The 14,196-nt window shown below is 40.0% G+C and overlaps 1 protein-coding gene across 9 annotated transcripts in view; it reads right to left on the minus strand.

Moving 5' to 3' along the window:
* The window catches only part of APBB2 (amyloid beta precursor protein binding family B member 2), a 432,194-nt gene that overhangs the window by 83,173 nt on the left and 334,825 nt on the right, over positions 1-14,196 (minus strand). For all 9 annotated transcript variants that reach the window (XM_043970484.1, XM_043970483.1, XM_043970490.1 and 6 more), the window contains 2 exons: positions 13,849-13,995; positions 4,977-5,104 (listed from right to left, as the gene is read on the minus strand). In XM_043970484.1, the coding sequence (XP_043826419.1) occupies positions 4,977-5,104; positions 13,849-13,995 (275 nt within the window). The remainder of the gene's footprint in view (positions 1-4,976; positions 5,105-13,848; positions 13,996-14,196) is intronic.

The raw sequence follows: 14,196 nt of genomic DNA on the forward strand, positions 1-14,196 counted from the left end.
GATTTTACTGGTCTAAGAGGATTGCTTATGCACTTTCAAATACTTCTCATTTTCTCACATCAGGAGCTCAATGGCCTGTAGGTTGAGTTAAGTTTAAAAAAGACAATAACTCTCAATTTTCAATAAACCCTTTTTCTTTCTGTTCCCATTTAGATTTCAAAATTCTAGAATGGTTTTCATGAATAAGGCCCCTGTTGTCTACTCTCCTTTACTACTAATCTGCTGAGACACCAGAGGCAGAGTAGACAAATCTAAGCATCATATATAAATGTTACTCTTCATTTTGGGGGGCATTTCCCCTCAAACCCACAGCTGCTCTCCCATCTCACTTTTTGGAGATGGTGTTTTGGTCAGAAGGAAGTGTATACACATGGTAGCCAGGCAGATCACAAGTTGTCTGGCTGGGCCTGGAGTTGATCTTGCTCATCTAAAATGGGTCACTACCTTCTGAGATGTCAGAACTCATGTTCAGGTTCTAGGTGACAAAGGCCTTCACCACTTAAGAATTCACGAAGGCCAAATGCTCCCTTAATTCCCTCTTCCTCTAGTAGTGGATCCCATGAGAGCATCATTTGATTAGTTGGCATCAAGAAGTGACTTTGCTAACAAGAAGATAATGCCTTGAACCAACTAAGCACTTTCTATCCATTATCTCATTTGAAACTCAACAGCCCTATAAAGTAAGTTATAGAAATACTATTCTCCTCATTTTAAGGATAAGAAAATTGAGGGTCAGGCAGGGAGGTAAAGGTTGTGTCTTCTCACAAGGTCACACAGATAAGGCATGGAGCCAGGACTGAACTCAAGCTTCTGACTTAGCCTAAGACTGCTTTTCACTGAAGGAGGAGGGTAGGAACAGAAAGGGATGAGAACCCAGTATCTCAAATCATGCTTTCCATTGAATGATGGTTAGGAGTTTTCAGGAATGAGAACAATTAATTTTTTTTTAATTTTGGAGCTTATGTGTAGATAAAAGTCTTGTATCATTTTTCACTCAACCATTCTGAGTCCATCTGCTTTCATAATTTTGTTTAGTCACAATTATGTCTATTCTGTTAGCTATTCTTATGATTTAGGAGTGGACTTTTTGTAGATGTTAGCTTGTTTTTTAAAGGAAGAAGTCCTAACTGGAGTGAATAATGAATTCCATTAAGAGGTAACATGTATCCATATTCATACTATGTACAGTTATAGTTATGTAAAATATGGTAATCGTTTCCAGCCCAATGGAAATATGTAGTATAAGTTTAAATAACACAACCACTTCCCAGGATTTGTTATCTGCACAAATCGGGACCTAGTTGTAAAAACTCCACTGAGAGCAATATTAGCTGTTCCCTCTAACTGATCATGTCATTCACAGTGAAAGATCAATGAGATCACTGGATTCACTGATGGGGTAATACTGAACTCACCACATAAAGAATTTCCATGAAGATCATCTGACTCCCTGGGGGGAGGGGGGAGTTACCTGCCCAAACTAAACTTTCTTTGCTAATTTTGAAATGATGCCATTAACTGTTCTGAATTTGGAAAAAAGATATTCTGTCCTTCAAGCCCTGAGTAGAGCAGACTTTTACTATTCCCTTTAACTATATGAAGAAGTCCCCAAAGATCCTCCATTTGCTCAGCAAGGAAAGCTACTAAAGAAAATGGGAAATGGGGCTCATTTTCTCAAGCAAAATGAAACGCTTTTATGTTTTATTCATGCAAAGTTAAAACCCTTTTCCTTTCCAGCATTCCAAATTGCATTTGCTCTTAAAAGAAAAATAAAAACTGGAAGCAGAGAAAGTAAAAACACAGTAATTTCAGAGACACGTTCATCCAAGGAGTCCAAAGCTCAAGGGACCAATAAGGAGAGAGAACCTGCTTTCCCTTCTCCTACTTCTTAATTCATTGCTTCAAAAGGTAGCTCAGCACAAGAGTTGCCAACATTTAAATGACCTATTCTGATGGCCGGTATGGAAGGAGTTATCGGCAGCAGTATGCTGGTAAATGTTTAACAACTACCCCCTGCCCCTGGCCCGAATGATATATGACACACTTTTAAATTTAATCTGGGTTATTAACATTTTTTGCTATCACTTTCTTAAGTCTAGACACTCAACCAAACAATAAATCAAATCCTGATTTGTAGTGTTTACTGATTTCCAAGGTGTAAGTGCTCACCCTGAAATTTTTTTTTAACATATAAGGTATTTTATTTTTTCCATTACATGTAAAGATAGTTCTCAACTTTTGTTTATACAAGCTTTACAATTTCAGATTTTTCTCCCTCCCTCCCCTCCCTCCCCCCTCCCCTAGACAGCAGGTAATCTGATATATCACCCTGAAATTTTAACAAGTGGCTTGCAGTTCAAGCTGGCAAAAGCACACCCTTGGATATTCTAGGTTTCAGCTTTGTTCCAATGCACAAATTCCTGAAACATCAAAGAATAACTACTACTACCATCAGTATAGTTAATTGGAAGGTCTTACAGAGATTAAGGAGTATATGATTACAAAGAAGGTGGAACCTATTCACCTGTAAGGGGTTGGGGAGTAGGGGTGGGTCTAGGTTATAAAAGCACTATCAAGTCACAGAGTCTTAGAATCTCTGCTCCATCCCTATACACCACTATCAGAAGTATGGTCATCTAGCTTCTGCTCCAAGACCTAGAGTGAGCCAGGATGACTTAGTTTATCCTGGTGCCATTTAAGAACTCTCCCTGTTTTGTAGTAAATTAGAAATCTTCAATGGTTGGAAAATACAAGCCTGTGCCTCTGAAGCTAGCAAAACCTCTTCCTCTGATAGTCAATTCCAAGCATGTTTCTTGACTAATTACCTCCAGGCATCAACTCATAACTAATTTTAAAAGAACACAGTCTTCTCTCTATTGATATACATATATACATACACACACATACACAGACATCCGTGCATACATATATACACAAAATCATAGGTGCTAGTAAATTTCTCTCTGTTCATAAGAATTTTATGTATTCATCAATCTGGATGTTGTACTATGTTCTTTCAAATTCTCCCAGTATTTAATGCTGGGTCAAGAACCCAGAATATCTAACAAAAGTGAAAAATTACGTGGATAAAGCACCAGCCCTGGATTCAGGAGTACCTGAGTTCAAATCTGGCCTCAGACACTTGATACTTACTAGCTGTGTGACCCTGGGCAAGTCACTTAACCCCCCTTGCCCCGCAAAAAAAAAAAAGTGAAAAATTACAATGATGTGTATAGTCTACTATTATCCAACCACTATTTCACATCAAATTTTACTAGTAATCAAAACCTTTAAAGCCTACAATCATCAAAAACAACCACCACCATCACCTACTCTTTCCCTGTATCTTTTGCCTGTTCCTAGGTCCCTCCCTTTCCCTGTTTCCTAGTTTCTGAACTTCCTCCTGAGAAGCAGCCACATCAAGGTGTTAAAGGGGAGAGTGGTTTGGGTTGGAAAATACTCCTTATAACATTATTAAATTCCCTCCACATACTCAAATCTAATAGTGTGGCTTTGGCAGGCAAGTACATGCTACTGAATCAACTCACTCTTGTCTAAAGGGCCTACCATCACTGGCTAGGTTCCCAGTCCAGACATGACAGTTCAAAGAGCAATCAGCTCGCCATGAAAATTTACCTAATTAGCAGGCAGAGAACACATTTCAGCCCTGTCCTCTGCAGAGTATTTCTCATCCTTCATTCTCATGCCTCCTTCAGGATTATAATTTGGAGCACCGCCAAATCACCTTTCCCTAACCTCAAGCTTTGCCTCCCCACCCAATGCCAATGCCCAGCATGACTGTGAGAAGAGCCAAAAGCCAAGACTAGCACCTAATGGCAAAAGAAGGTCAAGGATTGGAATGAATGCTTTTGTCCTTTGTCTATTCAACAGAACGGTATTGGAAACACCCTGTTATCCACCAGTTATGGACACATATTCACATCCACATACAGTAGTGATTTTAAGACCATCAATGACAACCCCAAGGCATTTGTGAAATAGGGAAGGGCCTTCTAAATCAAAGAGAAAAGTAAATCTAATACTTTTAGTATTATGCATATTTAATTATATGCAAATTCTTTGATAATTGGCAACTTGTATATAAGGGCGTATTAAGGGCAGTTAGCCAGAATACTTTAAAAATAGTAACCAGAAAAACCCAAAACTGGGTTACGATAGCTAAAGGAACTTATATTGTAGCTGGAAAATAGATTATAGTAGATTTTGTTCAGAAATACACACTGAAAGGAATTTTGACAGAATTCAGAATATGAAGGTCTGGGAAGAGAAATAGATTGCATACAAATTTTTAATTGTAAGCATCCATTTAGTCTCTATTGCATTCCTAATAAACATTATTTATGGACAGAAGAACTACAACTACATATTACACAAACTTCTACTTTCAAGCCCTCTCACTGGACTGTAATAACAATGGGGAGTAAAGTAAGAACAGAAGAAAGCGGAAGGGAAGGAAAGGAAAGGAGAGGGTTCTGAGAAAGTCTGGGGAAGCACTGAATGGGGCATAAGTTGTGAATCCAGATAACAAGAGAATTTGCAGAACAGAAAACACAGAAGACCGAATGGACTTTTGACCTGGGCAGTGAAAAGCCTAGAAGATTTATCAGGTAGGAATATGAGTCTGTATGCACACACACATATATATATGTACACACATGTACACACACATAATATGTATCTATGTATAACACGTACATATACATAAGTATGCATACATATGTCTATATATACACACACTTGCACATACCTATTTGAATGTGCTTTTCATTTTTAAAGATTATAAACTTAGAACATTGCCAAATTTCATTTGTGAGTGCAGAAATAATCAGGGACAAAATTTGTTTATTTAAAAAAAAACAAACTCAGAACCAAGGACACTAAGTACAGTGATGACTAGCATAAATCAGAAGTCAATTCAAGACTCAAAATATAAAGGAACAATTTGCTTAACTCACCGGCCATTGTCTCGGCCCACGCCCCACACACGGATGCTCACAATGGGTTGAGAATGAAGGACAGTCCGATCCATGGGGTCAACCAGATTGAGCATATCATTCTCCAGAATGAGATACATGTCTTTTCCCTAAAATTCAACAAGAAAACAAGGTGTCTCCTTCATGCTTCTTGGACAACTTGACCTTTTTTGGGGGGAGGAGGATAAGCAGAGTTATTTTGTAATGATTCTGTAGAAAACAGTCAAGGAAGATTAATGGAATTAAATACACATTTATTAAGAACTCAGTGTGAACAGAGTGCTGAGTGGGTGCTGGAAGAGACACGCAGTTTAAATAAGACTATTAAATATATAACAGTCCCTGATCCCATTGAAATGATATGGCACATGCAACTCTGTTACAACATAGTACCTAACAGTCATAGGGACAACTACAGTTCTGTGTGATATCCATGTGAATGATATCCAAGGAAAGTCTTTCTGGCAGAGGTTGCTTCTGTGTTTACTTTTAAAGCTTGGGTTGGAATTCAGAAAGCAGAGGGTAGAGTAAAAGTATTTGAGGCAAAAGGAACAGGGTGAGGACAAATGAGGAAGTGGGGAAACATGGGGCATGAAGAGAGGCTATCAAATGGTTTGGTCTGGCTAGAGGGTACAGTATGACAAAAGCCTGGGGTGGGGAAAGATTAGGGAAAGCTCAAGATACAATACCACTGCCTTGAGTGCTTCCAATATGAGTTGTTTGTTGTTGGGTTTTTTGCAGGGCAATGGGGTTAAGTGACTTGCCCAGGGTCACACAGCTAGTAAGTGTCAAGTGTCTGAGGCCAGATTCCAATATGAGTTCGAATTATGTTCAGGAGGCAACAGAGAGGCCCCGAAGGACTCAGAGCAGAGAGGGGTGCCGAGAGCACAGAAAGGTTTGGAGGATGGATTAAAGATGGAAGAGGGTGGAGGTGGGAATCATTCAGGAGGCTAGAGGGTTTAGGTGGCTGGTAATGAGTGCTTATACTATCCTGGTAGCAATAGAAAGAGAAAAGAAAATGGGATCCAAGAGAAGGAAGACAGGACTGGGCAAGTAAATGGATATGTAAGGTAAAAGGGAGTGGGACCAGAGGATCGTAGGAACCATACAATTTAGAAGATATCTAGTCCAACCCCCGGTAACTGAGGAAACTGAGGTCAAGGGAGATGAAGTGAATTAACTGCACAAGATCACATGGGTAGTTAAGCAGCAGAGCTGATGTTTGGAAACAGGCCCTCTGACTCAAATTTCAGAGCGTCTGCAGTTGTGTCACACAAGAAGTCTACTCTTGGTTATTATTCCTTTGATTCAACTGCTATCTGCTTAATGATTGTAAAGAACAGTTGTTAAGGGCTAGAAGAAACAAGCTAAAAAGGTTCATGCCCGATGGAACTCGCAAACGAGTGAAAAGGATGTGAACATGCGAGTTAGCACCATTAAGAATAGCTTATACTGACACAGCACTTTGCAAAATACTGTAAGACATTCAAAAAGCAGGGAGAAGGAAAGCCCCTCAGCCATAATGAACAGGTGCACCTGCTTTCCATAACAAACCTATGACAGCAAGAAGGTAATACAAGTACTCTCATCCCCGTTTCAGAGAAGAAGGAATAATATAGAATGAATGTGTAATAACTACATAAAATTCTAGTGAAGAATGGAATAGATGGTAAAAAAATATAAGACTTGGAGAAAGAAACATTTCTAGTTTTAAAGTTTTTTTTTGTATTATATTTTTAGATTTAATGCAGGCTTAAAAATTTTTTAAATGTATTTTAAAGTATTCTATCTTTAACTTTTTTAGCATCCCCTCCCCTAATCCCTACTCCCAAAATTACTGTGGAAAAGACATTGGATTTGGAGTCAGAAGTCCTGGGCTCGAATCCTGGCTCTATTACTTACTACTTATGTGACCTCGGGCAAATCACTTCTCTCTGGGCCCCATGTTCCCCATTTAGAAAATGAGGATGCTGCTCTGGACAGCGGCCTTCAAGTTCCCTTCTAGTTTGAGATTCATGGCACCATGAGATGGCTACAAACCTTTCATTTTGTTGAGGGATTCTCCCCCAAAGTGAAATCTACTTTCTACACAAGAATAGGCAAAGAGCTTTAGACAATACTGTGGTAATAAACAATATTACACATCTAGCAGGAAATGAAAAAGATAAATGATGGCAGCCAGTTAACTCACATATTTATTGTGTGCCTACACTGTGCCATGATGGGACTATGGGGATGCCACACTATAAAAGACCATTATCCTTGTACACTGTTCATTCCCTTCCCCTTGGGACCTTGCAATATGGTTGGGAAAATGAACATATTTAAGTGAGTGAAATATTAGGCAGCATAGAAATGCTTTGAGTCACTTAACAAAGCAAATACTGATTAGCCGCCTGCTAGGGAAAGGATACTATGCTTGGTCCAGGGATCTTTCATCCAAAGATGAAAAATAACACAGTGCCTACCCTTAAGCAGCTAAGGAAATGTGAAGTAAGTTGAGGAAGGTGAGAACAATGAAAACCAAGACTGGGGAAACAGTTCTGTAATAGTAGTATCTAGAGGGGAGAATGGTGAAGCATCTTGACTCCTCCAGGAAAAAGGCAGAAAATTGGAAAATGGAGTGTTGTGTGCAAGGTAAAACAAGAAAAGCCAGAATTGTTGGATCATGGATGTGGAGGCGATTAAAGTGTAAAGAGACTGGAAAGGGAGGAAGAGGCCAGGTTGAGAAGGGCTTCAAATGCCAAGAGCAGTTTATGCTGGATTCTGAACATGATAGAAAACCACTGGAATTTAAAGAGTAGAGGGGGTGACATGGTCAGACTTCTGCTTTAGAAAGATCACTCGGGGGCGGGGGGGGGGGGGGGATGGACGGCATACAATGGGGAGAGATTTGAGGGAAGGAGACCAACCAGAAGGCTACTGCAATAGTACAGGTATGAGATGATGAGATCAAGGTGACTGTGAGCACAGTAAAAGGGATATATGTGAGAGATGTGAAGGTACAAACAAGGCTTTGTAACACACTGGATATGTGGAGTAAATTAAGGAGAGGATCTGAAGATGGTATTGAGTTCATGAGCCTGGGTGACTGGGAGATGATGGTGCCCTCAATAGTAATAGGGAAGTTGGGAAGATAAGGTTTTAGGGAAAAGATAACAAGTCCACCACTTGTGTGTGACAAGGTATGACCAATGATGGGCCAAGGGAGGCAAGGGACTCAAGAGACAAGATTATTGTAGAGTTGCACTGGCTCACCAAGGGGGTCAACAGGAAGAAGAGTATAGCCAATGCAGTAAGGGCCTGGGAAAGAAATGAGGGATAGAGGAATTGGAAGTCATGGTGAAGAGAAAGAAAAGAAGGACTCATAAGGCAGATGGAAACCCAGCGTGAGAGAAGGTTATGATTAATCACAAAAATAAATTTTAGAGTTCATTAAGATGGAAGAAGAATTGTTGTGGATGATGGTGAGATTATGAGAATGACCATATCTGTGTGTAGTTGAGGTAGCCCGGAAGTGTGATTCCTGTAGCTTAATTTCTTTTATTGAACACATTTACAATTTTTTTATATGGTAGTTTAATTCTTTTCATTGTTAGCATCAGTATCACATAAGAACTTATATATCGCCCAGAGGTGCTACAGACAATCCTTTTTTTTTTTTTTTTTTTGCAGGGCAATGGGGGTTAAGTGACTTGCCCAGGGTCACACAGCTAGTAAGTGTCAAATGTCTGAGGCCGGATTTGAACTCAGGTACTCCTGAATCCAGGGCCGGTGCTTTATCCATTGCGCCACCTAGCTGCCCCCAGACAATCCTTCTTAAACATGTAGAGTCACTGGGAAGTATATTTCCCTTTTCTCTTTGCCATCTGGAAAAACACACTTCAGGGATGAGTTCATTTAATTGACGTATCTATATACTCATCTATTAGAAAGATAAGAGAGGTCCAGAAGACATTATTTTGAGGAACTAAGTCTAAGAACTAAGCCAGAATTAGCCAGAAGTAAGGCTAAACAAAAGTAGCAAACCTTTATTAATTTAAACCAAGCAAAACACAGGCTACTCTTAATTAGTGGAAATATTGAAATGCAGAATTTTAAAAAAATGTTATTATTTTAGCTAAGAAATAATAAAATCCTTAGAAATACATGATGACTTGCAATTAGCCTATCAAGTATTTGAACAGATTCTTGAAAGTGCATAAAAAACATTGCATTCTTTTGAGTCTTTTCAACAATGGCCCTGAAATGTTTTGAATGCTATCAGTTTGTTCTATGAATCACGCATTCCTGACAGCTTATCTCTCCAGTGCAGTGTCCTGATGCCATCTCAAACTTGACACCTCTGAAAATAACCTCCTATGTGGATTCTGATGATGGAAGATCTTCAAGGGCCTAGTAGGTCATCTGAACTTCATTCATAAAAGTTTAGATTTGCTGTAGCTTTTAACAGGGAAAAGATGTGCTTGGGAGAATGATTCTGGCAGCAGTGGGTGTGAATGATGAAGTAGGATGCGGAAAGATGGAGGTAAGAAAACGAGTTAAGAGGTTATTTCAATAGTTCAATTCAGAGGCAATAAGAACCTGAACCTGGGTGGTGGCCATGGAAACAGAACAGCATGAATTCAAGAAAGGGTTTTTTTTTAAGGTTGAATTGACAGTGCTTGGCAACTAATTGGGTATAGAGGGAGAAAGAGTTAAAAATGGATATGAAATTTCAAGTCTGGGTAACAGGGAAGGCAGTTTTGCCATTAACAGAAATAGGGAAGTCAAAAGAAGGAGGAGGTTTTGGGGGATGAAAAAAGGTCCAATTTGCACTGACAGTGGAAATCCATAAGCAGATGCTCAACAGGCAGCTGGAAAGCTGTGTGTGAGAAGCTTGAGAGAAAAGATAGGGCGAGGGACAGAGATTTGGGAGTCACCTTTAGAGGAATGATAATTGTTACCTTGAGAGTAAGTAACGTCGCCAGTGGTAGTCTAGAAAAAACAAATGGAAGAGGGCCAAGCGCAGAACCTTGAGGAATTGCCATCACCAGAGGCAAGTTGAAGGAGAATTTGAGGAAGACAGAAAAGGAATGATTGGAGAGGTTGCAGGAGAACAAGGAGACCAAGTGTCAAGGAAGAGAATTATAAGACAGAGAAGGTGATTAACAACAACAACAACAATACTTATTTGGGCATTCTAAAAGTCTTATTTTAGTTTTAAGCTATACACAAATTATAGCTATTAAGCTATTAAAACTTCAAACTGTACTGAGACCTTTGGGACCCTGCAGAGGGTCCTAAAAGTTTGCAAAATATTTTTGCATTCACTGTCTCATTTGATCCTCACAACCCTGGGAAGCAGGAAGTATTATCATCACCATTTTACCAATGAAGAGGCTGAGAGACATGAAGTGATTTGCCCAGGGTCACACAGCTACGGGATTTAAAGAAAGGTCTTCTGGACACCAAGTCCAACAATCTATCTGATATGCACCACACTACACCAACTAACAGTTTAAAATTCTACCGAGAGGTTAAGGAGGATGACAACTGAGAAAAGATCATGGAATAGAGTCATTAGTCAATGGTTGTGAAGGGAAGGTGGGATCATAGAAGAAGGGGTTCACAAGGCTGAGGAAAAGATTTTCATTCAGAATGTTAGCATTCTAAAAACAATTGTAGGCAAAGGGAGTAAAGGAGCCTGTGGAGAAAAAAAGATGGGGGGTGAGAAGTTCGAGTAGAGAGAGAGGGGAGGAGGCTTAATAATGGACAATAGCTACAACTTAGGCATGGTGGATCATAGTAGCATCTACCTCACAGGGTTGTTGCAAAGAGCAAATGAAATAATAGATATAAAGTGTTTTTCAAACCATAAAATGTTATATGAATGTTAGCTCCTATTATTTATTACTATTATTACTGTTGTTGTTGTTATCATTACATAATGCATCAAGATTGTCAAACTTTTTCTCACAACAACCCTGACATGTGGTGGTACACATATTATTATCTTCATTTTAGAGCTAAGGAGGGGCAGCTAAGTGGCACAGTGGATAGAGCACTGGCCCTCAATTCAGGAGGACCTGAGTTCAAACCCAGCCTCAGATACTTGACACTTACTAGCTATGTGACCCTGGACAAGTTACTTAACCCTCATCCACCCCCCCCCCAAAAAGAATAGAGATGAGGAAAATGAGGCATTGAGAGGTTAAACATCTTGCCCATGGTCTGGCATTGAATGTTTAAGGTAGAACTTGAACTCAGGCTTCTTGATTCCAAATGGAGAGAATGATGTATAAAGACAGAGCCCTCTCTTCTCATCTCCAACATTTGAAACCATTCTCCTCTAAAGCTCAGCTAAGGAGCTACCATCTCCAGGAAGTTTTCCCTGATTCTCTCCCCCCTCCTTTTCCCCACCCCTCCATCTCCTCCCAACAGCTAATGCAATTTCTCCTTTCTCCAATGTCCTTTGGGCACTCTGTCTGGATCACTCTTGTTACAGTCTATCTTGCATCACACTCCTTTGTGTATGTGGATCATTTCCTCCCTCCCTTCATTCTATTCTAAATTCTTCTCAGGCATGGACTGTGTCATTTTTCATCTGTGTATCGCCTGCACTTGGCATGGGAACTTGCACAAAGGAGGTGCTTAATAAATGTTCACTGTTGTATTTGTTGAATGTTCACAGCAAAGTGGGAGACTGAGCCATAGGTAGAGAATGATGGGCGAGAGGAAAGGTTAGGGACTCAGAACCTTAAGAAGTTTGACATAGCCTCTGGAGGGAATATGGCAGGGAATCAACTGGAATTGAATCAAAGGATTCCTGGGCGGGAATGAGGGCTACCTGGTCACAGCAATACAAAGACTGGCTGATGTTTCTAGAGCCAGCATAATTAGTCCTTATGCAGATGGCAATGAAAGACAATTAAAATGAGAATGTCAATCTCCAATCACCAAATGTTCACTGAAACAGGGGTTTCCTCCATAAGGGGCAAATACAGGGGACAGCTAGGTGGCACAGTGGATAAAGCACTGGCCCTGGATTCAGGAAGACCTGAGTTCAAATCCGGCCTCAGACACTTGACACTTACTAGCTGTGTGACCCTGGGCAAGTCACTTAACCCTCACTGCCCCGAAAAAAACCCCAAAACAAATAAATATAAGGGGCAAAACTATCTCACTCACATAAATCACATGTGAATTTTTAATAAAGGCAACAAATATTAACTGAATACTCATTCTATTAACTGAATACTGAGATAGCAATTTATAGCTCTACTATGGACAAAATGCTTTCCATTTCTGCTGAGGTCTGTTACAGTGCCCATCTAACTGTCATCCTTCCTTATATAATATACAATCATGACAGTGATCTTATTATATTTGCACATATTTGATCAATAAAAAACAAATATGTTTTGGTAATGAACTCATATAGAGGGTAGCAGAGAATCATGACATTCAAAGCTTTTACTCAGCTTTGAATGTCATTCCCTCATCCCCCAGCTCCCAGCCCCCATCTCCATGCCACAGACCTCCTTGACAATGTGGGGTTTCCCTAAGGCACTGAATATATCCATACATCTTGACAATCCACCTTAGATAATGTTTCTAACTACACTGGGTATAGGCCAGCACAAACAAGTACTCACTCCCTGAACTCTTCTGCCTCATTACCTTCCCTTTCCCATGACAGGAATGTACTCCTTCCATGTCTCTCCATCTTCTGAACACACACACACACACACACACACACACACACACACACACACACCCTTTACTAGGTAATATAAATAGTGTGCTTGCTTGGTTTAAATATTTGTGTAAAAGAAAGAGAACATATCATTGCCTTTAAGTCAATTAATGGATTTTTTTTCTGTCAGTCTTAATATCTAATGACAAGACTTTACTTTCTGGTTTTAAGGGAAAGATTATATCTCAGAACAAAAACTTCCCTCTGAATTTGAGGCCGATGCTTTAAGAGGGCATGCCAGTTTTTACATAATCCCAACAGAAACGGAGTTTCTTCACAGTCAGCACCATGGAGAGGGCTAACAGCCCTTAGAAGAGAATGGTGGGAGTGGGGGTGGGGGTGCTCTTAAATCTTATTCTACTTTACCAGAGCCACCTGAGGAGAAGGTTGGTGGGAAGCTTGTCTTTTTTTTTTTAATTCAGTGTGACTTCATAAAACTTTAAGATTATGTTACATATCAATCTCCTTTCTAAAACTGTACCAACCAGAGATTTAAAATGTGGTTTCTGAGGGAGGTGAATTCAAGACAGAACATTAAGGCAAAGTCTGAAAAATGACAGGAAAGAAAGAGGGGAAGGAACAAGCATTTATATAGAGCCTACTATGTGCCAGGCACTGGGCTAAGCACTTTCTGATCCTTACAACATCCCTGAGAGGTGGGTGCTACTGTTATCCCCATTCTACACTTGAGGAAACTGAGGCAAAGAGGTTAAGTGACTTGCCCATGGCCACATGGCTAGTAAGTGTCTGGGGTTAGGTTTGGACTCAGGAGTTCCTGCTGGGCTGTATCCATTGTGCTGTCTAGATGCCTGGATAAAATAATGGGAAGGATTAAATAAAAGAAGGAGGTTTTTAAGTCACTGGGAACTGTGGAACTGTTACCCCTCACCTTGAATGGGTTTTGAATATGAAAGAGCAGATAAAATACATAGACAGAGCTAATCATTGAAAGCAAGCACCGAAAATAGGATCTTTCAAGCATTTCCTATAAACGCATGTGAGAAATGCTTTGAAAATCCCTGGAGATGTTTTCTAAGCATATAGCACTATTATTCTGCCTTCTGGAAGCCTGGGGTTACAAGGAAGGCTTTAGAAACTTCTGTGAAGTGATCTCACCTCTCCCCAAATGCCGACTGTGTCTCGGATGTCATTTTTGCAGTATGAAAGCTGTCGGATGCAGTTATTCACAGCCACGCTGCTCTTACCAGGGGCAAGGTCCTCTTCTGCCATTTCTACCCATCCCAGAGAGCGGACAGCAAAGCACTGAAAGACAGTGGAAGACAACAAAGAATTACACGCGTGTCAACATGTGGGCAAACCCCATTTCTTTTAAATGCAAAATTCCAATGGATAAACTGGTATTTGTCCATTTCTGTTGATCTATTTTCTATGTAATAATGAGAATTTTTATCAAATGAAGCTTTAGGGTATTTTAAAAACCACATGGCAAAATATTCCTTAGAA

This window comes from Dromiciops gliroides, chromosome 6 (genome assembly GCF_019393635.1).
Source record: "Dromiciops gliroides isolate mDroGli1 chromosome 6, mDroGli1.pri, whole genome shotgun sequence".
NCBI classification, from domain to species: Eukaryota; Metazoa; Chordata; class Mammalia; order Microbiotheria; family Microbiotheriidae; genus Dromiciops; species Dromiciops gliroides.